At 39.7% G+C, this 26,699-nt stretch overlaps 1 protein-coding gene across 1 annotated transcript; it reads left to right on the top strand.

Moving 5' to 3' along the window:
• The first annotated feature begins 21,992 nt into the window (after positions 1-21,992).
• LOC126617855 (U-box domain-containing protein 25-like) lies at positions 21,993-23,507 on the top strand. Its single transcript, XM_050285943.1, has one exon. It carries the CDS (start codon positions 22,144-22,146, stop codon positions 23,386-23,388), a length of 1,245 nt encoding a protein of 414 aa, XP_050141900.1. The 5' UTR covers positions 21,993-22,143; the 3' UTR covers positions 23,389-23,507.
• Positions 23,508-26,699: the final 3,192 nt, after the last annotated feature.

Raw genomic sequence — 26,699 nt, 5'->3', positions numbered from 1 at the left:
TACCCTTGTTGTTTCCTCTTTGCATAAGCAAAGGCTAATCACCTAAGAGATAGGGCCTTCATTCCTTACTTCTTAGCTCCATGGATTTCTTGGAGGAGGATGGTGGAATGGATTCTCCCAGTTCCCAAGAAAGGTAACCTCTAAGCCTCTACACCAAGGAGAGCATTGACGAGGAGATGAGTAACCTAGGAAGATTTAGATGCTAGTCAAAACCTTCCTAGGGTGGCCGGCCTCTTAGAGAGAAAAGGGAGCTTGTGTTCTCATCTTTTCTCCAAAAGAAACCCTTAAATGAATTTTGGCTATAAAGTTCTTTATATAGTCACTTCACTTAAGTGACAAAAAGAACCAAAACCCTATTTCATCAATATGGACGGCCTTCTATGGTCTTTGGGCTATTTGGGCTCTCTTGAATCTTTATTCATTAAGTTGTCATACAACTTAAGTCAATGGGCTTGAAATTCGAAGCCCATTGGGCCTTGAGGCCCAAAACTAACCCGAGGTCTGAAACGAACTTATTCGTTTGATTAATTAACATATTAATTAATCCTAGCCATAAAAAATTAAACCATTTAAATGTTCTTACTCAACTTCGTTGTTTCTTCAATCTCCACCTTACACGGTGTACAATCCATTAGGTTCCTTTTAGCGAGGCAGTGGGCGATTGTTACTCTTAACGATCGATTGTGAATTGAAACAACATTTCAATTCTCCCTCTAATGAAGATTACCATGGCTTCCACAAACCATGAGTGACACTGACCTAGCAGTATGTCATGGCTACCCAAGCTAATCAGAAGAGGTAGAAAACCTATTCAGTTTAGAATTACAATGCAATACGGTATTTCTTTAATACAATACTCTTGACCACATTGTTTGGTTTGATAGTTTATTCATGTCTACTATCTAATGTGATTCTCTTACTTATATGATTACCTTGAATGTCATTTGGAATGACTTCCTATATCTCATTCATACTTTGGCCAAAGATTCTTAATCATATTATAGAGTATTCTCCCTCAAACCGTTTGAAGGTTAGAGATCCCTTGTTGCGCATTCATTTCCCTCCATGGCTAAATGGCTTAACCCCAACTATGTCGTGGACACGCTCTAATGGAGTGACTTTGACATAGTTAAAGATCAAGGACCTAACCACATGACAACTATGATGCCTCAGGTCAAAGGACTATTTTGCATTATCCCAACCATGAGTTCTCATGTGACATGAGTATGAGAACTCCTTGTTGATTGTGTTTAGTAAACTCATTGTCTAGTGAGCACCTACATGCTTATCTTGGTGTCTGTCACACTAACTCGAGACCAGTCACTCTTCCTGAGAGAAGACATAACACATAGTGATCTTAACGGACTGTCAATGCCCAATTGGCAATCCTATGATCAGGAACGTTTAGGATATGTATACGAAAGAGAATGGTCTCATGAATCTAACTTCTTTAGATCACATTCTCCCAATTACATATTCCTTGGACTTATCATTTAAGCATATAACATTTATATAAGACGGCTTCAAACAATAATATTTGCCCTTTATATGAAACTAGATTAGTTTAACATGTGAAATGTCTGTAAAGTATTAACATATGATTGGTTTTAGGGCACATTTCCAACATCCATAATGTTTGATTATGCAACACTGACCGGGAAATCCAAACAAGAGAATGAAGTCACTAGCAGCTTCGATTTCAATGCGGAAAACCTCGTGGCTAGGGAACAAACAACATTTTTCAAGAGCCGGATCGCCAACATTGAAAAGGAGAAAGTGGTATGTCGAGCAAGAATTGAATTGTTGAAGTCCATCGAGGATGGCCATAGACTCCGAGCTTGCAGGAACCGCATCAAGGTGAGACACCTAAAACACGAACTGAAACACTATTGGTATGAGGATAGTTTTAGGTGGTTCAATGCCTTCGATGAGCTAGAGATGAAGAAGAAGAAGGGCTACGAGGGAGATGTTGAGTTGTTCCAGGCGTACGGCATTCTTCACAGTGGCACCAAGGCCAACATGGGTTGGCTTGATATCCACGTTACCGACAAGTATAGCCTTTTTCGTAGGTGTTTGTTCTAGGCGTGGCATGGTACAAACACATGACAATTACTGGACAATGTATTTTAATGGCTCTAGTACTTTTGTCTCTGCTAGTGTTGGGATCGTTATTCAATCCCCTAATCACAGCTGTTGGTATTTTTCTCTCAAGCTTAGGTTCGGGTGCACGAATAATCAGGTTGAATACGAAGCCCTCATCATCAGCCTTGGTGTCCTTCATGATTTGCAGGCAACTCGAGTCCTTATTCTCGGTGATTCCGAACTTGTGATTAACCAACTTAATGGGACTTTTCATTGCATGAGTTATACTCTAGCGCGATATCACATGGTTGCCAGCTATTTGGCCGAGTCCTTCGATGACGATACCTTCAAACATATTTCATGGGTTTGAAACACTGACGCCGACAAATTACCTCAAATAGCCTCCGGAGCACAACTCTTGGGGGGCAAACTAGGCCGAGAAATACCTGTGACACGATAAGCATACCCGACCTTGGTTAACCAGCAGGTTCTCTAACGTGATTACGTGATCCGTACACGAGTCATGTCATTACCATCGTTGTTAGAGCGGAAGGACCCTATAGAGGTTTGCATAGTCGAGGCGATGCTGGATGACTAGAGAAAGTTAATTATATGGTATCTTAACAATCGCAATGGCAAACACGAACGTAAGACAAGGGTTCACGCCACAAATTATGTAATGTACCAAAATGAATTGTATCGAACGGGTGAGGACAGTCTATTATTATTATGCCTTGGCCCGCAGAAGGCTGCTCATGCAATAATAGAGGTTCATGAAGGTATTTGTAGGGCTCATCAATCTGGACGAAAGATGCGTTGGCTGCTTCGGCGACATGGCTATTTCTGGCCGAGCATTCTGAAGGATTGTATCGAGTACGCAAAGGAATGTGTACAATGTCAAATTCATGGGCCTATACAAAGAGTTTCGGCCGAATCACTTTATTCGGTCACCAAACCATTGCCGTTCAGGGGATGGGCCATGGATGTAATCTGTCACATCTCGGCCCAAGCGGGACCACTTCCAGGGCTCGACTCTACTGTAGCACGATATTGTCCGCTTTAAGCCCCGACCACACCCTCACGGTTTTGTTTCTGGGAACTCACATGAGAACTTCCCAGTGGGTCACCCATCATGGGAATGCTCTCGCGCGAACTCGCTTAACTTCGGAGTTCCGATGGAACCCAAAGCCAGTGAGCTCCCAAAAGGCCTCGTGCTAGGTAGAGATGGCAATATACATATAAGGCTTACAGGATCCATTCCCCTGGGCGACGTGGGATGTTACATAATCGGCAAAATCATACCATTTTCCGGGTTAGCAAAGCATGCATGGATACTTGCCGCATTGGATTAATTCACCAAATGGGTTGAAGCCAAGTCATATGCCAAGTTAACTTCTAAAGAAGTTTGTAATTTTGTAAAAGAAAACATTGTTACTAGATTCGGCATACTAGAAACAATCATAACAGATAATGGTACGATCTTTACATCCGGCAGGTTTCAGGAGTATAAAACAAATCTAATGATTTGACTCAAGCAATCTACACTGCATTACCCACAGGCGAACGGACAGGCCGAAGCAAGTAATAAGGTTTTAATTGGTATTCTCGAGGAAATGGTAAAAGAAAGGCCTGGTATGTAGCATTTAAAGTTAAACGAAGCATTATGGGCTTATCGAACGTCACCCTAATCGGCCACTATAACGACTCCATATACGTTAACTTATAGCCACGATGCTATGTTACCAGTCGAGCTAAGTATAAACTCGTTGCGAGTGATTGAACAAAGTAGTTTGTTTAGTGCCGAGTACACTCAGGCCATGCGACAAGAGTTAGAAGATTTGGAAGAAAATCGGCTTGACGCTTATAATTTATTGGTGGCATAGACAAAGATTGCCGAGCGAGCTTATAATCAGCGAGTCAGACAAAAAATATTCAGAGAGGGCAAGTTGGTTTGGCAAACTGTGTTGCCCGTAGGAATTGGGAAGGACCGTTCATCGTTCACAAAGTTGTCGGCAAGGGGCATACCACCTCAAGGATCGAACTGGTTTAATTCACAAGTTGCCAATCAACGAGAAATTTTTAAAGAAATGCTATCCAGTCACTTGGGAGATGCGAGAATAAAAGATAATTTCATGGATTTTGCAAAGAGACGTACAAGAAAAGTTACAAAAGATTCCTAAAGACCAAAATCCTAAGGGGTCGAAGGAAGGAAGGCTTCAAGAGTGACCTTCAGTTTCAACCACCTTACTTCACCCATGGTGACTTCGGCTTGGCTCGTCCTTTTATTAAGATGAAGTTGCTGGATTTGCCTTGTGCTAGCCGTGAAGTCCATTAACTGAGCCTTATTTGCTTCAAAATTCTTTTCAAGGTCCGAAGCAACGGCCAATCTTTGCCTTTGAAGTTCAGCAATTTGACGTTGCAACTCAGTGATTTGATGATTAAAGTCGGCCAACTGCGTTTTCTTTTCTTTAATGGCCTTAACCTTTGATCAAATGGCTTCGGGAGCGGTCTTGGCAGCTTTTAGGTTGTCTTCAGCCTGGAGAGCCCGTTCAAAAGTAATAAAGAACTATCGAGTCTGCTTCAGGATATCGAATAGGTGGACGACATTCTTGGTACTCAGCAAACCACTAGTTGTATGAGCATTTAGGCACTCTCATACGAAGTCGAGGCCTTTGCATTGAAGGATTTATGAAGCAGAGAGGGATAGGAGTTCTTGCAACTTGGTAAGGGCATTGGATTCGACCTCGGTTGCCGAAGGCTCGGCTGACGTAATAAATGATCCGGCTACTCCAGCAATATTTGAAATGGGAACGTCGAGCTCGGCTTCCCATGAAAGCTGCACATGAAAAGGTTTTAGGCAAAAACAAAATTGTAAAGAATATAACAGAGAGAATTTGCTTTAGACATACCAGGATGAGACTTCGGCCATGTCCTCTGGTTCATTGCTCGAACCTAGAGAGCTTAATGGCCGAGCCCAGTATTGAATACTGCTTCTCAATTCACGCGGCCGATGAAGGTTATCTACATTTGACGGCCACTGAGGTGGCCAGGAAATATAGATAGCACCTTTCGGTGCATAGAATTTTTGGTGAAATGAATAATCGGGCACCTGACATCTAATATTATTCTCGGTTCAGACTTGTTATAGTAAAATCAGCGAAAGAAAGGGATCGAGCCTTACAAAAGCTGAAGTAACTTCTTGAGGAGGAATGCCAAAGTCTTGATCCTGTTGATGAATTAGTGTCTCCTCCGTCACTTCAGGCTCGACAAGGGGCCATTTTCTGCGGTCAGCTGCAGGAGGATCAACCTGGTCAGTCACCTCAACCACAGGTGGAGGATTGTTAGTAAGGAGTCTAGTTGGTCGAGGGTGACTCATCAGTAGGGTTTCTTCGTTGCCGTTGTCCTGAAATAAGAGTTGTTAGTATTCAGAATCTAATTGAAAAGAAAACGACGCCAGCAATGTAATCATACCTTCCCCAAAACGACCACTAGTTTGGGTTTTAGATGAAGAGGGATATTGTTCTCGGCCAAGGTGGCCATTTCCTCCAAGACAGGAACAATGGCCAACTTTGTTAGTGTAGGTTCCTTGACCACCGAGTTATTGGTTAGTTCGACCACGACTTGTCGAACAGGTTGAACCTCAGGTGCTCGACCAGTGGAAGGGTTTGGTTGCATGTCCATCGAGGCTCGAGCAACAAGAGCACGAGGAGACTCAACATATGCTCTTATGGTTTGGCTAGAGATGACATGAATTTCCTGCTCCCTTTTTTTGCCAATTGCTTGACTCATTTTTTGGGACGGGGAGCATCGCCAGCTGTTACAGCCTCTGGGCAAGACCGTTTGCCCGGCAAGGTCGGTGAGACTGTAGCGATTTTCTTTAACGAAGGAGCAGGGTTTTTCTTCGCCACAACCGCAGCTGCCACGTCTGTATGAATGCCTAAAAAAAGCTAAAATCAAATCAAAAGGAAGTTTGAGCAAATGACCAAAAGAGAACGATAAACGAAGATTAATACCTTGAGCTGTCTCTTTGGATTTTAGCGCAAGGACTTTCTTTGGGCGATCACTGAAAGTTTTTTTTATGGCGTTCTCGACCGATGTGTGAAAGAAGTCCTGAGTGTATGTTTCCCACCAGTCGACGAAAGTGGCGGTGCTAAGGGTTTCAGGCACGTTAGCCCGGAGATAGAATTTTTGCCACCTTTCTTGAAATTCATGAACTGTTTCCCTGCATTCTCTTTCCAAAGAACCAGATAAGCGTCCTCAGCTTAAAAGGGAGCGGGAAGTGAGTAAAGGCACCAGGCAACCTTGGAGGTAACTGAGTTGCCGAGCAGTGAAATGAGGATGGTATACTTCCCAGCTCGCTCGACAAGCATGGCAGCCGAAGGGAAGGTTACGTGTTAACATGAACAACCCCAGTTTTGACAAAGATTAGCATCTTCAGCTTCACTCCATGCTAACCATGGAAGCTTGATGGAAAGGGGATACTCTTGATAAAGCCATATCAGAAACTTGTCGTCAGAGAGGTCTTCTAGGCCGAAGAAGTATTTGAAGACTTCTTCGGCTCAGTGAGGAGGCATCGGTCGAGACGCTAACTAAGGGCCGAGCGCCTCGATGGGTTGGAAGCTAAGGATCTCTGGTTGAAGAGTTGCAAAATAGACCTGCAGGCAAAGTTGGAAAACCCAGAGCGGACCATTCTAGTGCGAATCAATTTTGTTGATGGTCATCTTGGGCAGGAGGTTGGCAAGAATGGCCGAACTAAGGGCCAAGGTGTGACCACTTGCTATGGTTTCGGCAACCGGCATATTCTCGACCAAGCACTTATTCGATTTGGTATTTGTTGTACTAGTAGAATAGGAAGGCTTCGTGTTCCCCCTTCCGAATGTTTTCTTCTCCTCGGCCAGTGAAATGGAGGATGAGAGTGTTGTAATTGAAGAAATTCTTATATAGTTTTTGAATCTCTTCTCTTGAGGGTTCTTGACCCTTTTTACTCAGCACTTCAATAGCTCACTCGTCGAATATAGTTTTGAGGTCAAGGATAGACGGATGCCCAGAGAGGGCGGCATCAACAGAGAGGCCAGAAAGAGATGTCCCAGGGATAGCTGAGGCGTCGAGGATGGTGGGGCCAATAGGGCCGAGGGGAAGGACCATGGTGTTGGTGGCCGAGCACCAAAAGCACAAAGCTGCCACATGAAGTTCTTTATCCATGATAATTTCCACGGTCAAGAGTTTAATGAAATCATAGATGCCAAGAGTCTTCCATTCTTGGCTGAATTTGTTTCCATCCATTCAAACCAAGCTACCCAAACTGTGGTGGTTGAGGGTCAGGCTCATTGGGGCTTGGTCAGGTCGCATTTCGACCAATCCAACCCTTGCAACAAGGGTGTCAGGCAATGATGCTTGAGGAGAGTGGTGATGGACGATGGTACGACATCCTTGAAAAGTGGCCCCAAGATCTGGTGGGAGGCAGTCAAATCACTTTCAAAACGCAAAGTTTTGATGGCGCTTCGATCGATGAAGCCTTGGAATTTGTTGCATTCATCGAAAAGCTTGGAAATGAAGGAAGCCATTGATGAGGAATCAAAGAATTTCTGGGTTGAGAGTTTTCTAGGTTTTCTAGGAACTCGAGAGCCAGGAGTAAGAGGGGTTTGGGAGTTAGTAAAGCGTAGAGTTTGAACGAAGAAAAGATGGGTATTTATAGGGTTTTAGGTTGAAACCCAATGGTTTAAAGTTCCGAATAAAGGATAAGACTAGTCGGATAGTTTAACAATCATCATGGAGATTCGGGAAACCCATATGAAGAAGCCAAGAAATTAGCAGATCGAGGCTACATGATGACATGTGATGGCGGATTCAATGTAGAGGAGACGTTTGATTATGTGCATGACTCAAACAGATCGAGAAATTCATGGATCGAGGTTGCACGATGGCGTGTTGCGGTGAATTTAATGATGAAGAGATGTTCGGGTATCTACACGTCTCGAAAAGACTACAATTTCGCAAATCAAGGTTGTAATGATGGTGTGTGGAAGGCTAGGTGTTTTAGTGTCAAGTAAGGACAAGCATGCTAGGAAGTTGCCACGTGGCAGGGTGTCTGACAAAATTAAGATTGTGCAATCGTGCTTCATAAATGCGCTGGATAAATGGAATATTCGAGTTGTTTTAGAAAATATACCTTGGTTTGTTTTCACTTCTTCAAGATCGAAATTCGGCTAAGGAATTCTGAGCCGAAAACCTCAGAAGCGAGGGGGCAATGTTTGGGTCCAAAACATTATTTTAGGCTGAAGGTAACAAATGGGCCGGCTGGGTACTGGGAGTTGTGTAGTTGTTTGTCAGTCGAGTCCCTTTGTGAGAAGGATTGATTTGGATAAAGATGAATCCTTAAACCCCTAGGAGTGTTAAAGCTAAAGGCACTATGGAACACATAAAGAATTTGGCTCATTGTGGAGATGTGTTCAAAGTCATAATTAAAGTAGGAGTGGCTGAGTTTTAGAGTTGTTGGCTCCCAAAAGTCGCGACTTCTTCCCCAAAAGGGAATGAGATGGAATTGTCAGTCACTCTATCCTTAATAGCCGTAAGGATAGCGTAGTGGTTGAGCTGGCCAAACCAATCGATGCGGTCCACGTCAACCAAATGACCGAAACAAGAATCCTCGAATTTCTTCACCTGATCCTTTGAGAATCAGCTTCTAATAATATCCAAACACCCCGAGATGTATGACAGAAACAAAAATCATTAAGAATTTTTTATTTAAAATTAAACACAAACAATACCTATAAAAAACTGACCGTACAATGTACGATGAACAAATAAGATGTTAAGGTCCCTAGGATACTCATAAAAAAATTTCGGAAAGGATCTTATCCCTCGAATCACCCATCAGAATCCCTATGGTATCCACTAAAGTCCTCATCGGTAGTCACGGAATCTATTTTGAGTTATACCACCAAATTTTCCCTACCGCAATCAGCTCTCCCACAACTCAAAGAACGTCTCAACATCCCCACCGCCCCACTCAATCTCACCACCACTTATCTTCCAAGAAACACCCAAACGTAGTCCTTCAACATTACAACTTTAATTTTAGATTTGGTTTTGTAGAAAGAGAGGAAAAGGAGTTGGAAATCTTTTGAATTTTCTGAATTATTATTCTTTTATTTTCCTAATTTTATTTTGTTAACGCTGTTATGTTTAGGGGTTAACTGTTTAGTCACGTGTCAATATAAGAGGTTGACACTTATCTGGCATAAGGGCATGGTACAGAAGATTTGAAGCCATCTTTTTACTTGTTCATTTTGGACAATACAGTTCGCACCTGTCATATGAAGAACAATTTATATGGCATGTGTACATCACTATGTGGTTTCATATGTCAATCAAATAAGGATGCGTGTATAAAAATTCACACATATCTTTATTTTAATGGCACGAGACGATACTGTAGCAGTGTACTCATGTCATGTAAGTCATTCTCGTGTTGTTCAGTTTCAGTGATCTCCAAATAAGGTAATTACACTTTTGACGTGGTACTGGTTTGCTTTGTCCAATTAAAATAGTTCCAATGATTTGTTGCTCACCTCTAAAAGCTTATATAAGTCACATTATTGCTAACCCATTATATGACTATGCACACTCTCTACCCCTTGGTATAGATAATTTCGTTTGTCCAAAAAAAAAAAACAAAGTTATATATTGCCACTTAGTACTATAGTACAGTGATATTCTTCTTCACTTTGTAAGTGAGAGTTCGTCGATTCTCGCCAAAGGAGAATTTGAACTACATTATCATAGCTCGCTCATTGTGAGCCTCAACCACTCCTTCACGTCCTTGGTATAGATAACATCTCTTGCTAAAAAAAAAATTATATATTAATTGTAAGGTTAATTGAAATTTTTTTTTAGTTTGATTCATAACAATGAAGAGTGATAATATGGTCCTTGAGTTTATATATTGCATATTAATGTGGTCATTTTCTTAAAATTATGTAAATAGCTATGTTAGTGTGCTGATATAGCACACATAAGGTCCCATAAATTCATAATATGGTGCCCCATGAATTATATAAATTAAAATATCTCTATAATTAATTCATATGATGCATTTTCTAACCCCTCTTGTGTATGTTTTCTTTATAATTTTGCTTTAAATATCATAACTTGAAAATTTCTTGCTCAAACATTATGTAATTCAAGTTTAACTTCCTTGTTCTAAATACAATTTTATCATGCTATAGGCAGTTTGGGTATTTTCAAACAGTTCAAATCGAACTGAATCGAAGGTTTGAACGATTGTTTTGTTGACCCATCAAACAAGGGAGACCAAAATTATGTTAGTTCTTGTCGTCATTGTACCTTTGACTATGACTATGACTAACAAAAGGCTAGCAAATGAAAGTGATAATAAAAGCAGAGCTTGTCCCGTTCACCAACATTTAGCTTTGTTGAATTTTATACCATTCGGTGGATAAATTTTTCAATATGCCTGAAACACATTAAGTTTCAAAATACAAAAAATTGAAATTTTATTTTTTAAATATCCAATTACTTATATTATGATGTATGGTATACTGAGTCGTATTTCTAATACATTGAATAATCTCTCCATCCAATGAATTCCTCTGAATCCTAATCATCTAATTCAGGTCCTTGAAATTTGATCAAACAACTAAAATTATTATAACTTTTAAAGGAAACCTTGTTTGTAGCTGTTAATTGCCACTCTCATGATCCTTGTGACTAAATATATTCATCTCTCCCACATAGCATGATTTTATTGATTTGACATTCTTATTCATGGAGAACGACTTACATTAGGATTTATCGTTACCGTAGCATGCTGCGCATTTGGATAACTGTAGCAATGTAGTTCTTCTTCTAACATTTTGTTATGTTTGTCCGGCTTTGACCCTTCTCGCCTTGGTTTTTTTTTTTTTTTTTTTGTAATAATATAATTTAAATTCGTTTTCGTGATAATCGAATCTAAAACATTTCTCTTATAAATGAAAAAGAATATCACTAGGCTGTAATACAACTACTAAGTGGCTCGTCTTGGTAATTATTGAATTCCTTACTAATGTTGTTTTCACTTTTACTTAAATAGGTGAGGAAAAGTCTATATATAATAACTTATGGAATAATAATTATCAGACTATTATATAGATATATGAATTTATTATAAACAATTATGAAAATTTGTGAAAAGCTAAAATAAAAAACAATAGAGATAATGCACAATCGAAGATTATATATTACTATTTAAGATATATACTGTTTAAGAATGTATACTTTTTGTTTGAAGAAATTAGGTTCTCATCTCTCTTTTTTTAACTTCATTGATTGATTGAAATCTTATGCCTTTTCAATTTTTCATCAAGGTCCCTTGATTTTAATAAACGTCATTAATTATTTTAATAATAAATTATTTTACATGTCAAGATAATTAAATTTTATTTTTAAACACAGAAGTGTTATTGGCACTTCAAAAATCTCATTATACAGTCTTCACAAGTGTATTTTTCCTTTTAAATATAGAAAGTTTGGAGTGTAGAATGTGAATTTTGGAGTGCCAATAACAATTCCCTTTAAATATAGAGAAATGTTATTGCCACTCCAAACATCTCATCCTACACTCCTCACAAGTGTATTTTTCTTTCCAAATATAGAAAGTTAGGAGTGTAGAATGAAAATTTTGGAGTGCTAATAACAATTCCCTAAATATATTCATTTAGTGTTAAAAAAGTTACATTTTGTTGCAGTCCTATTAGATTAAGAATGTGATTGTGTAAATCCCAGTAGATCTAGGAATATCTCTTTCTGAATTAGGAGTTGATTACCTACTAAGAGTTGTAATCCTAAAAAGGCAAGGAATTAACCGACCCTACTATTATAAATAAAAATACAATGGGATGGAATAGAACAGACCTCACAATTACACATCTCTCTCTTCTCTATACTATTGTCGGACCCCTCTTTCTATGGCCTCCATAATTGTTTAGTAAATTATGCCTACGACACGTTATCAACACGCTATTGACGCTGCACTAAAAAGAGTTCGCTCTTCAATCAGGGGAGCATTACGTTTTAATTATTCTTTTTTTTATTAATTTATTATTTTATTGAATTGATCTACATGCTATTGATTCAATTTAATTTTTCTTTGTTGAACATGATACAACGCATTAAAGATGAAATTCTAGCTTTTCGAGAAGGATCTTCAACAAATTCAAAGGCTTTTGTTGTTTTCCGCCAATCAAGTACATATAAAATAAAGGAAGATATTTGAAATGACCATAAAGCATGAAAACATTCCCCATGATGCAGGATCCCCCTACATTTATATTTACCTTCCGATATATATGTTGATGCACAAAACCGGAGGTCTTGGAACAACATAAATCCGACCGTGAATCTGCAAGAAATATAAATAACACAAGATGTATCGTGGTTCACCCTAAGGTTTGGGCTACGTCCACACTGAATATGTATTTATCTGAGGGAGAGAGAGCTCTGAGAGTGAGAGCTTTGAGAGGGGGTGAGAGGGCCTAGGAATTGGCCTCCCCAAATTGTGAGGGTGAGGGGTCATTTTATAGAATAAGGACTCCTCACTTATTACATATTTGCCCCGTCCTTTATTACATAATTACATTTAAGTCCCCCGAGTATTTATACGAGGTCTAAATACGGAGGCCCTAAGTATGGTATAAACAGTAGTCCCCCAAGTCTTCAGTTAAGAGAGTCTTTTGGCTGGAGACTTGAAATTCAGTCTATGTGTAGGCCGAAGTAACTAGATGTCGTCTTGAACTAATACTTGATATGAGGCGATGCTCAAAGTGAAATGATGCTCAACTAGAAGTAGCACATGTTGTGAGGCTGCTCTGCTTGTGGCTTATGTTGCCTTGGTTGGCTCGGCTTGTGGGTTTTGAAGGTGAGGGAGTCCCTTTTATAGAATAAGGGATCGCTCCTCAATGCATAAATGATGGGCTAGAGTTGATGCTCGCGGTGAGGCGGTTGCTCAGTAGGCGACGATGCTCTCTAATGGTGGTGAGGGAGTCCCTTTTATAGAATAAGGGCTCGCTCCTCAATACATAAGTGATGGGTTAGGAGTGATGCTCGCGGCGAGGTGGTTGCTCAGCTGGCGACGTTGCTCTCTAATGAAGGTGAGGGAGTCCCTTTTATAGAATAAGGGCTCGCTCCTCAATACATAAGTGATGGGTTAGGAGTGATGCTCACGGCGAAGGGGTTGCTCAGCTGGCGGCGTTGCTCTCTAATGAAGGTGAGGGAGTCCCTTTTATAAAATAAGGGCTCACTCCTCAGTACATGAATAATGGGTGCTCTCTAATGAAAGTGAGTGAGTCCATTTTATAGAATAAGGGCTCGCTCCTTAATACATAAATAATGGGCTAAGTCCCTAAAGTATTTTTCATGAGGCCCAGTTGAGGCCCAATATATGGTACATAATGTAGTCCCCCAAGTCTTCGATCAATAGAGTCTGTTGGCTGGAGACTTCAAATTGAATCCATGTATGGGCCGAAGTGGCAGTTGTTCGGAGGCGGTATTTGTATACCCTGCACTGAAGCTTTGCAAGTGAAGCTTTGAAGCTAGAGCTCTGTAAATGACGCTTTTGAAGCTAAAGCTCTGTAAATGAAACTTTTGAAACTAATTGACATGAGTGATGCTCATGAATGTTTATGTTGATTGACATGAGTGATGCTCATGGATGTTGTCATGAGTGATGCTCATGAATGTTAACATGAGTGATACTCATGAATGTTAACATGAGTGATACTCATGAATGTTGACATGAATGATGGTCATGAATGTTTATGTATGATTGTCATGAGTGATGCTCATGAATGTTTATGTATGAATGACATGAGTAATGCTTATGTATAATTTGGAGTACTGGGCGTACTTTTGATCACCTGGTTGGTGGCATGAAGAATAGTACGGGTTGTACATTTCATCATCTGGTTGGTGGCATGAATGGCTAGTTGCCAAATGATATTAGAGTACGGGTTGTACATTTCATCACCTGGTTGATGGTAATAGCGGCAGGTTGCCGAATAATTTTTGGAGTACTGGGCGTACTTTTGATCACCTGGTTGGTGGTAATAGCGGCAGGTTGCCGAATAATTGCGAAGTACTAGGCGTACTTTTAATCACTTTGTTGGAGCTATTTTGGGCTTATGGGCCTTCGCCCTCTACACAACATTCCAGCCCATTATTTTAAGCTTGACGTTTTTTTTTTTTTTTTTTTTACCCTCTGATGGGGTTATACATATATTTCCGAAAGATACGAAAAATAAATTACATCATTCAAAAATAAATCCGACCCTCTGCTTACTGGGTCATGCCCATAATTCTTTTTTCTGCTTTTGTTTCCCACTCTTCCTCTTTTTCTTTTTTTCTGAAACATTCTCTTAACAACATCATGATTTTTTTTTCTTTTTCTATTCTATTCTTTTTCCTTGATCTCTCCACCTCCAGACACACTCACTTGCTTTTTCTTTTACTTTCCCTTTTCTGCTTTGCTTTTGCTTTTGTTGGAGTGATGGGCCTTTCTTTTTCTTTGCTTGGTGGTTGAGCTGGCAGGGATGGCTTCCACTTGGTGACGCAGTTCCTTTCCACTTTGGAAAGCAGTCAGCTCATCCACTCCTCGTTTGTAAAAGCAAGACGATACCGTAGGGAAATGATGTAGCTGCTTCTAAAATCGTTTCCACGCACCATTATCAGGAAAAGCAATGGATATTGTCGGAATCAGGGAGCTGCTGGAGCCTATTTTTGAGCAGAAGGATCTCGCTTATTGTCAACCCGTAGGACAAACCTAGTGTGCTCTTCCCCAACCACTTGACAAAGTAGGTGGCATTCCGATCCCCCAAGCCCGTCTTCACGAACCCACGAGCGAAAAGAAAGAAAAAATTGGGTTTTTCTAAGAGAGATGCCACTGCTGAGCAAATCATTGGCCAAAATTTGGTTTGCAAGCTCTGAAGGATGAAAGCTATTCCAAAAGACATATTCAGACGCATTGGCGCAGGTCCCTCCTAACTTTGCATTGTACAGTATTGCTGTTTCTGAGGGGGATGGGTTTTGCACCTTGAAGCGGCGGCGGTGGCGTGAGAGTGGTTCCGGGTTCTGCGGATTTAGAGGCTTAGATTGGGAAGTGGGTTTTTCTGGGTTTTTGTAGATCTTGGGTTTTTTTTTGCAGAATCGACTTCCAAAATAGCAACAAGATAATTATGCCCCAACGTCCCATACATCTGGTCAAGCAAGATGACGAGGTACATGGCCACCGCCGTGTCCATATCGTGCTGCACGATGAGGTGGAAGACGTCGACTCCTATCGCCACTCCGCCCACTGCCACCTTCATCTCAATCTCGGCCACCCTCCTCCTTTTGCTGTCGTACACCGCGCAGCACCGCGTATGACCCTTCCATCTGATAAAACACCGCGTCCTTGTTATCGTAGTTCTTTTTTTTTTGACGAGCCACTACCTTTGTAGTTGTTGGCTGAGGTCATGTGCACCAAACACTTGTTCTTAAGGATGTTCACGTGCTTCGTCGCGCATAACCATGGATTAACCTCGGTTTCTCCGTCGTACACCACGCAGTTGTCCCCCCTGAGGAAGATAGTGTATGATTGTTTTTCTGTGTGGGTTAGTGATATGAGAGAGAAGGAAGGAATGTGATTGTGTTTCCACCGATGCCGCCATGACCAGGAGCTGAAGAGGAAGACATGGGTTTTGCAGTAACTGTGCAAGTGTTTGGTTCTTGGGTTTCTACAGATTCACGGTGGAGGTGAAGAAATGAAAGAGAACCAACATAGTTTTTCGTGTCGTTTCCCACAGACGGCGCCAAATGTTGATGCACAAAACCGGAGGTTTTGAAACAACGTAAATCCGACCGTGAATCTGCACGAAAGTAAATAACACAAGATGTATCGTGGTTCACCCCAAGGTTTGGGCTACGTCCACATTGAATATGTATTTATCTAAGTGAGAGAGAGCTCTGAGAGTGAGAGCTTTGAGAGGGGGTGAAAGGGCCTAGGAATTGGCCTCCGAGGGTGAGAATGAGGCTCTCCCTAATTGTGAGGGTGAGGGGTCATTTTATAGAATAAGGGCTCCTCACTTATTACATATTTGCCCCTTCCTTTATTACATAATTACATTTGAGTCCCCGAGTATTTATACGAGGTCTAAATACGGAGGCCCTAAGTATGGCATAAACAATATATATATATATACACACACGTTTCATGCATTACGCAATTTTTACTATGTGGAATTTGTGAGTCAAAGAATTGAAAGAAATTAGAAGCAATTTAGGGTTTGTCAGTCTAGGTGCAGTCCAGTAGGACAAGTACGAGTTATACAGTACCATAAGATATCCTACGAATATATTATTTTGTCAGAACTGCCAAGATCCTCAAGGCCACCAACAGCAAGTCTACCTAAAACCTGGAGGGGCGCAAAACAGAAAACGTGAGTGGGCAAAAACAAAGCTTTTCAAAAATCATTTCATTGACAAATGCTCTAACCCCTCACCGTAAAACATGTATAATTTTCCCAGAAATAGAATATAAACATATGCATAATATATATATATATATATATATATATATATATATATATATCTCAATTCAAATCATGCTTCACATAACCATTTTCATAAGTATGCCATACCAAAACATAAAATAGAATAAGTAACTCAGTTGAGAATAAATTCATGGAAAATAACATATTAGCCGGAAGTGCGGCTGAATTCATAGCTTATTAGTCAATCTAGCCGGAGTCACTACAATGACCTATACAGAACTACACTGCACACAAGTTGGAACCACTAAAAGGGTTTGTACAACAAGACTGGGTGGAATATAATTATGCTCAATATTGTGCTTTCATGATAGCTGGGAGATGAATCGCTAGTCACCTACGAGTCGGAACCACCTATGATGGTCTGTACGACAAGACTATGCACCGAAATTGGATCCAATGTGAGCATATGGTGCGGGAGGTGACATTATATATAGGCCTGTGTCATATCGCTGGCTCATCACTAACATCGGGGTGCAGGTTTATGAGCTCTATGCTTCTCAATTAATCATAATCGTTATTCACATTTACAATTCATAAACTCACATGGGCTTACCTGAGCGTCTACAGCACCACAATTATATATTATGCATCATATACTAATTCATATACTGAACATAATTTATATGCATGGCATTTCAAGGCATACTTTCATTTAAACACATTTTCTGGGAAAATACCAAGTATATAAGTATATACTGAAAACCAAAAGCCCACTTATTGGTATGTTGAAGGGTCGTAACCCCCGAGTCACCCTTGACTGCGCTCGTCCTTGGGATAAGCCTCCCTTATATGCGAAACAACTATAAAAACGTCAATTTAAAGCACATAAACAATACTAGCTAATAACTTCTCATACATTGCTCAAATGGGATGTTTGAATATACCAACGTGATTTACACAACCTAACGAACATCCTAATATTTTTAGAAAAAGTTTCCTACCACCCACGTGCCGCCCATGCACGGGCACGTGCCTGGCACACTGACGGTGGCAGTAACAACGTTAGGGAATATTCCGTCCAAAAGCAAGCATATTCCGTTAAAACTAAACTGATGCCGTTAACTTCTGTTAGGAACATTCTGTTAATTTGACGGAATATTCTTTTATCTTCTCCGGCACTCCTCCGGTGCCGTCGCCGTCGTCGGAAACTGGAAAATTATTCAAAGTTTGATATCTCACTCATTTTTCATCCAAATTTCATGAAACCAGTACCAAATTGAAGCTCTTAACTTGAAGAACATTTTCTTACCTATTTAAAGCCCTAAAGATAACGGGATCTCGCCGAAGAGATTCGAGAAAAACCAGCCAAACTTGAAACTCACAATCCCGACGTCCAAAACTACCCAGCAAGCTACCCTGAGCTTCGTGAAGACCTTCTAAAGCACCTTGTGAGCTTAAAATCTTCTAAAAACTCATCGTTTGAACATGCATGAACAGTGCCAATTTCGGGGTAGGGTTTTTCACAGGTTTTCTGAAGCTTCCAAGTCCTAAAAATGGTATGGTTGAGTTCATGATGACAAGATGAAAGTGATGGTACTACTCACGAGCTCGATCTGTGTAGAAATGGGTTGGTTTGAGGTTCGTTCGTACGTTTGTACGGATTTTCTGCAAAAATTCGAGAGGACGAAGAGAGAGAGAAGGCACGGGAGAGAGGGAGAGTTTGTGGGTATGTATGTGGTCCACGTAGGTCACCAACCAACCAAAGAAAACACTTTGAGTCCTAAGTGTTCCAAAACTTAGGAAAAATTTTAGAATTTTTCCAAATAAAACTCCACCCACATAACCACATAAAACGTCCAAGGGTAAGTAATCTCACGCCATCGAAATTATATATCTCAAGACGGGCTGTGACAATCTACCCACCTTATGAAAATTTCATCCTTGAAATTTATACAATCATACAATCCACTATTAATCATAAAACAAGTGTGGATACATCTCTCTCATCCGATCCTCTGTCTCCTATGTAGCCTCTTCCACTGAGTGATTTCTCCATAATACTTTCACCAAACGCATTGTCTTATTCCTCAGCTTGTTATCTTTCCAATCAAAAATAGTTACTGGCTCCTTGTCCTAAGTCTAATCCGAATTAATTTCTAGAGGTTGATGAGGTATTACATGAGATGGATCTAAGACATAATGTCGAAGCATCAAAACATGAAACGTATCATGCACTTTGGACAACTCTGGAGGCAACTCAAGCCTATAAGCAACCTCACCAGCTCGCTCGGTGATCATATATGGCCCAATGTACCTAGGACTCAACTTGCCTTTCTTTCCAAATCGCACAACACCTTTCCAAGGTGATAGCTTCAGAAATACCCAATCACCTACATTATACCTCCGGTCAGTGGCATGCTTGTCTGCTAAGCTCTTTTGTCGATCCTGGGCCGCTTTCAAGTTAGACTTAATCACATGAATATTTTGGTAGTTTCATCTACAATCTCCGGGCCCACCAAAACTCTTTCGCCAACTTTTGCCCAACATAATAGCGTTCGACAAGACTTGCCATAGAGTGCCTCAAAAGATGCCATACCAATACTCGAATGGTAACTGTTGTTGTAGGCGAATTCTATCAAATCCAAACAATCATGCCAACAATCGCCAAACTGCAGCATTGAAGATCTCAGTATATCTTCTAATCATGCCAACCATCGCCATCATAACCATTCTGTGTACGAGGAAGCTTGTATACAAAATCCATGGTAATATTTTCCCATTTCCACTGTGGAATGGGAAGTGGCTGCATCAGCCCAAACGTTTTCTTCCTTTTAGCTTTAACCTATTGGCAAATGGCACACCTACTCACATACTTGGCAATTTCCCATTGCATATGCCGAAATATGTGCTTCATCAAGAATTTCTTTCTTTAACTCCGCATTATTCGGCACATACTTTCTGCTTTCCTGCATAAGCATACCATCAGTTTATCGAATTCTGAAATCTTTCTTCTTCCCCTGATTCCTTGCTTAAATTATTTCCTGGGTCTCTTCATCATTCATCTGAGTCTCGAGCACACGATCAATTAAGATTGGCCTAACTTGAAAACTAGCAAGTAAGGCTTCCTCTCTATCTTCCACTCCTAACTCCACTCTAGTTGACCTCAAATCCGTAAGAAGAGGAACATGACAATCATAGATGGAATTAAGTCTAGCTGGAGTCTTCCTATTAAGTGCATCTGCCACTGCATTTGCACGACTAGTATGATATTCAAAGTTTGATATCTCACTCATTTTCATCCAAATTTCATGAAACCAGTACCAAATTGAAGCTCGTAACTTGAAGAATATTTCCTTACCTGTTTAAAGCCGCAAAGATCACGGGATCTCGTTGGAGAAATTCAAGAAAAACCAGCCAAACTTGAAACTCACAATCCTGACGTCCAAAACTAACCAGCGAGCTACCCCGAGCTTCGTGAAGACCTTCTAAAGCTCCCTGTGAGCTTAAAATCTTCTAAAAACTCATCGTTTGAACGTGCATGAATAGTGCCAATTTCGGGGTAGGGTTTTTCACAGGTTTTCCGAAGCTCCAAGTCCTAAAAATGGTATGGTTGAGTTCGTGATGACGAGATGAAAGTGATGGTACTACTCACGAGCTCAATCTGTGCAAAAATGGGTTGGTTTGAGGTTCGTCCGTACGTTTGTACGGATTTTCTGCAAAAATCCGAGAGGAAGAAGAAAGAGAGAGAAGGCACGAGAGAGAGGGAGAGTTTGTGGGTGTGTGTGTGGTCCACGTGGGTCACCAACCAACCAACGAAAACACTTTGAGTCCTAAGTGTTCCAAAATTTAGGAATTTTTTTTTAATTTGTCCAAATAAAACTCCACCCACATAACCACACAAAACGTCCAAGGGTAAATAAGTAATCTCACGCCATCAAAATTATATGTCTCGGGACGGGATGTGACACTACATCTCTGCAGGAATTTCATATATATAGGGGAAAATGACTGAATCCAAGGAGGAAAAGGTTTTGGCATTTTGAAATATTTAAGGACTCTAAAAATCAAGTAGAGAGTGTTGGAATGTGATTAGGATTTCTCCTTGCAACTAGAGATAAGAGAAGATAAGGTTGGATAAGATAAGAAAAGGTTGGATAAGATAATGTTCCTTTCCAACTAGGATTCTTCTTTTTTGTGTAATTCCTTGCCTTCCAAGCCCCAACTTTAATTTCTCTAAATTTTAGCACATGTCTAACACCATTTAAACACCAAAAACGTCCAGTCGATATGCTATCCACGCTTGCTATCCAATCCAAGTCCAAAACTGCTCCAAATTGCTCCATTTTGCCATTTATTGTCATCTTTAACAACTGGACGTACAATAATACGAAAATAACTTAAATTACTACAATAAATAGAAATTAACTAAATAAATGCAAAGAAATAAGATAACAAAGTAGCATAAATATGCTCTTTTCACATTGTTTTTTTATATAAAATGTACCCATTTTCTTTTTATATAAAACGTATCACCTTTTTTTGTATAAAATGTACCAACTTTTTGTTTGGAAAATGTATGTATAAAATTACCTATTGTTTGTATGTAAAATGTCATTAATATAAGTAATTACAAATCATGGGTGTTATTTAAGTATAATTTATTTTTTAATATTTTCAATCCGACAAATGATGGATTTTATTTAAAATCTTATTAATATAAATAAATAAAAATATCAAATGTTAATTTAAAAATTATAATAACCTACATAGAAAATGCATTATTGCATTAATTTTAGGGACTTCAATCAAATCTCAAAAACCAACAAGGTTTCAGTCCAAGAATGTTGATAAATAGGGACTGCATCCAAAATCACCTTTTTTTTTTTTTTTTTTTCCTATTTTGATGTACAATAATGAGTTCAAATTTTTAGCACTAATCACATTTAGTTGAAAGTGAGATGTTTTAAATTTAATTCTCAGCTCATTGTGCAAAATAAAATATCGTTGTATAAAGAAATGGATTTTATACTCATTTAAGTTTGACCCTCATAACAAAATCTCTGACTCGTCATTGTATGTAAGTTTCCCTTCACATGATATTTATCATTACAAAAAAATGTCATGCTAGCTACCGTGACTGTACGATAATACTGTGTCTATCTGTAAGTTTTTCTTTTCCACACAACATTACATTATTAGATAGAAAATATTGGCGAATTCATGCTTTGAATGACATTAACAATTCCAGTGGTGGGTCGGTTTGACTGAAGTAATAACAAATGGAGAGAGACGTGGGGTGGACCCGTGGAGGGGACCATTTGCCCAATTATTCTATATTTTCAGTTGCAATCTCGTACTCTTTCTTTAACAATTCAGAAACACAGGATAAGACCACCTCTCTTCTCCCTCTTTTTTCTTTTCGTGTGTTGGTAATGCTGTTCCTCCCCCCATATTATATACATAAACACACACACACAGATATATATCTGCATTTGTAAATTTTTTTGAGTTGGGAGTTTTCATCAATTATCCATATATGAAAAACCAAGTTGATGAAATGAGCATTCCCCATTTGTTCAAATGCCCAATCAGTCTGGACTTGTTCAAAGACCCAGTCATTCTTTGCACAGGCCAAACGTACGACAGGTCGAGCATCGAAAAATGGCTGTCCGCAGGTAATCTCACATGTCCTGTCACAATGCAGAATCTTCACGATCCATCCATGGTGCCGAATCACACTCTTCGTCATTTCATCAATCAGTGGCTGCAGATGGGCAACCAATTTGATCCTCATTACTTGCAAACAATTGATTCTTTATCTTCACTCAAACGTGGCCTCGAATCTAGTGATGTGGGTACCTTGGAGAGCAAGGTTCAAGCGCTCGAGAAGATTCGAGCTTTTTCCCAGCTAGAATCGCCATCGAGAAATAATTTGCTGCTCCAGTTGGGATTCCTACCTTTACTATTGGAACTTGTGCTTGGAGGAGGACAAGCCGAACTGAAACAGAAACTCCGCAAGCAGTGGTACCACTATATAGAGTTTGTGGAGCAAGCGCTTTGTTGCATCGTAGCATTGCTGTCTCTCGGCGAATTGGAGTCGCTCAATATGCTTAGAGAAGAGAGTAAATTAGCAGCCTTCCAAGATTTATTCGCGCACGGGACCACCTTGATCAGGATGAGTTTGTGCCGGCTCATAGAGGCAGCATCAACGTCTCCAGAGACAAAAGGAGTGTGTTCTATGTTGGGAAAGAACAGCGAACTCTTGCATCAGTTATTGGCTCAGCTGCTTCACCAGAACTCAAATTCGGAGGATGGAGATGCTGCAATTAAAGCTGTATCAGCATTTTCTTCACTCGAAGAGAACAGAGAGTTTCTGGTCGAACAAGGCACAGTGGATGGACTCATTTCATACATAATTTCTAGCACAGAAAGACATGAAAAATCCTTGGCACCGTTGGCAATGGCCACACTGGAGAAGCTTTTAGGACTAGAGAGTGCAAGAGAGGCAGTGACTAGTAATCCGAACGGCATTCAAGCTCTTCTTAAGATGGTTTTTAGGGTATCAGATGATCATGGAGGCAGTGAGAGTGCCGTTGGCTCGCTCATAATTCTATGCAACGACTCTTTGCTGGCACGAGAAGAAGCAATTAGTGGCGGAGTGTTGACTCAGTTGCTATTGCTTCTTCAGAGCCAGTGCAGTGGTGGTACCAAAACAAAGGCGAGAAAGCTGCTCAAGCTCCTCAGAATTAAGTGGTCTCAGGAAGCAAACCAGCTTCTGTAGCTTCTGTTTTACTTGGTCTCCATCTCCATGTGCAGACATTAAACTATCAAAGTACCAATATGTGTAATTCATAAAGCATGGAGACTAATGCAAATGATTCTCTGTTATTCCTTCTTGAATTAAGTTTTCTTTTAGTGTTCATATTTTTATGCTGTTTAGGGAAGTCTTTCGTAATAATATTATTTTGATTATTGATCTTTGCGTGGCTGAAGGATCCTTGCAGATCTCGTTTGCTCGTTTGTTTTGATGTGAGGGCATTTGGATCCACAACAAAATCCCAATGCTTACACATCTCAAGCATACACTAAATGGAAGAATAATTTATCACTTTGTGTTAAAACGACTCACAAAGGACATTTGTATTGAATATTTGAAAGTTCATGGTCAAACAACAAACACTCATAGGTCCACATTTTGCATGATGAGATGGTGTACCTTTTTACACAAAAGTAGGCGATGCTACATTACCTCCCAATACCAAACAGAAGCACTCCATACTTCTTTCACTAGAGTCAAAAGTGGAGCACCTACATTTTTCGGTATTTTTTACAATGACTTAAGTTTTCTCAAACCTACTACATCCTGGGTTCAAACCCTCTCTTCTCCATTTAGTGTAGAATATCACTTGTATTAAAGTATGGTTATTGAAAGTAATTTTAGAAAATAGTCTCAAACAAAACAATTTCATATCATAAGTTTATTGAAATGATTTCGGCACACCTTTTTCTCCCCATTATAGGATTTATTTGATAAATAAATCAAATATTAATCAACCCAAATTTGGGTGATGGATTGATATAACATCTCGTAATTATCTTTATGATAATTAAAGGAAAATCAAGAGATATTCAGATTGGAATATGCTTGAGATTTTCATGGGCGTTTTAGTCATTGTTCCTTTTTCTCAACATATATATAAGGAGGCTTTGGGGAAGAGAGACACACAAGAAAATACAAGCATTTTCATGATTCATAATATTCTAGTTAGGTCTCTAGGGTGATCACCACAGCCCTAGGTCTTGGGAGGCGAAAAGCAAAGGGGCAGCTCAACATACCGTAGCGAACCCAACGACCTTCGAGGTTCTAGACGCACAAGGAGGTTTTACGCCTTGATTCATATTCGTAGGAGCGTGTTGAGATCCAAGCTTCCTCACGAGAGGTATAATTGTCCCTATACTTAGTTCATACTCTTCCAATAGTGGTAACAGAGCCACTCACACTATCCTCGCACAATTGCACAATGTATTTATATATATTCTATGTTAGAAAGGTTGAAAACCCTCAAAAAATCAAAGAAATAATCAATTCCAACACAATTAGAAGCCCATAATTTGAAGGAAGGGAAATAATCTCACCTGAGATTGAGAACTAGAGCTCGAAGCTCTAGGGTTCCATGGTAGGTCGTTGCTCAATGCTTTGACGGTGCATGCAAGGGTATCACTAGGTTTCTCTCATCTCAGGGATTAAGATTTCAGGGTTTTAAAGTTCGATTCGCTTCGGTTTTGAAGAGAAAAGGGAGCGAGAGCTCTCAGAGCTCTAGAGAGAGAGAGAGTGAGAGTTTCCAAGAGTTGAAGAGAGAAGAATTTCAGAAATGAAGAGGGAGAGAGAGTGGGCCGGATGTGGGTTAAGTCCCACTTAAAATTATTTAAGTGAAATTACCCAATTGTCCTCCAAAGTTGTAAAATTAACAATTAAGCCTTCATGGTCTCAATTCATGGTTCGTTTTCAACGTTAAACTAATAGATGAAAAATAAAATTATGAAACTTAAGAAAGTACGACGATTAAACATAAGGCATTTAATTGCCTACTACTAGAGTGGTGGTGGTGCCATGAGATGGGTTGCCCTTGACCTATGAGACAAAGACATTTAGAGCAGGGTTGTTGTTAGATGTCTAGTTAATTTTAGTGTTGAATATGATTTCTTCTGCACTCATGATTTTGGTAGAGTGATCTAGTTAGGAGGAATATGAGTTCACTCTTAATGAAAGCACCAATTGTTGGAACCAAATCTGTGAGTGGATATGCTTAAATCTGTGTACCTGTAAACAAACAAACAATTGTAGGTAAGCCAAAGATTGAGAGTGTGTTGGTTAAAGGCTCTCTAACGCTTAAGTTAGTAAGTAATATTAAGACTCAAGCAGTAGGCTATGGAATAAGTGTGCAGAATTGCATTACCAAAGATGAACCCTAGAATGATTTATTTATACAGTCGAGGAAGGGACCTTCTAGGTTAGGATAGTAGAATCCTTATTAAACCAAGGGAATTCTAGAGGATATCTAGGAAGTAGATATTGCAGCGTCTTAGGATTGTGATTACTTGCGGCGCACACTAAACCTTAGATTCTAAGGACGCCAAGATTATAGGAAACCCGCTGATTCCTTACTAGATTGGGTTTCTGTATCTTGCGGAACAAGCATGGTCAATCTCAGTAATGTAGTTAGACTTCGCCCACTGATTCTGGAATAAGATCATAGCGGCATCTGGAAAAGTATGGTCCCACATATAGGAAAACTAGATGATTTCATAGTGCATCAGGTTTTTGTATCTTGCGGAACAAGCATGGTTAATCTGAACGAAGCACTTTGCCCACTGCTCCAGAATCGAATGATGGTAGTATCACTAATCTGTCTGTGCAACTTCGTTATGAAAGTTGTTGAGTCCATGATAAGACTTCTGAGGTAGTCGTATTCCGATCACCTTACTCCGTATCTAGAAAATCATGCTCTTACAATTACTTTATTATTTGATCTGGCATCAAGGAAGGATCTTTAAGGAGTCACCTTGGGTGTTTACAAGGGTTGGTTTTTAAAGGCTTAGCACTGCAACCCTTCTTGAATATAGACCTGGCCACACTTTTATCGAGCCCATTTTGTAAAACTCTAATTTAAATCCAAAGGAAAGGCCTGTTATGCATAGAAGCGATACGATTGTTTGGGCTTTTACCCAATATTTTTTTTTTTTTGCACTCTTTTGGATAATGTATGAAAAGGAGTTTAAAACATAACCACATTTTAAATCAAATTTATTTCAAAAATAATTAGAAAGTATGATCTTGACTCTTAGAATTTAGTTGTAGTTACGAGCGACTTAACAGATTCTTCGATCTCAATCTATGACAAAAGTGAAATGTTTTCTAATGGATTTTTGAAATAAATGGTATAAGATGTGTAAACAATAATGTCAAAAACTACTTCACCCTTGTAGAAAATGGCTACCAAAAATGTTGTTGCTGATTTGACCAAAGGTGAAAAGTTGGTTGGAACCAGTTATGATATTTGGCATAAGAAGATCCAATATCTTCTCAATGAA

Source organism: Malus sylvestris, chromosome 1 (genome assembly GCF_916048215.2).
Source record: "Malus sylvestris chromosome 1, drMalSylv7.2, whole genome shotgun sequence".
NCBI classification, from domain to species: Eukaryota; Viridiplantae; Streptophyta; class Magnoliopsida; order Rosales; family Rosaceae; genus Malus; species Malus sylvestris.
Note: the sequence above shows the minus strand (reverse complement) of the source record. Positions and strands in the feature narration are given on the sequence as shown.

Bases quoted from the DNA above. Each gene is read 5' to 3' on its own strand.
- LOC126617855 (XM_050285943.1), top strand. From the start codon at position 22,144: ATGAAAAACCAAGTTGATGAAATGAGCATTCCCCATTTGTTCAAATGC.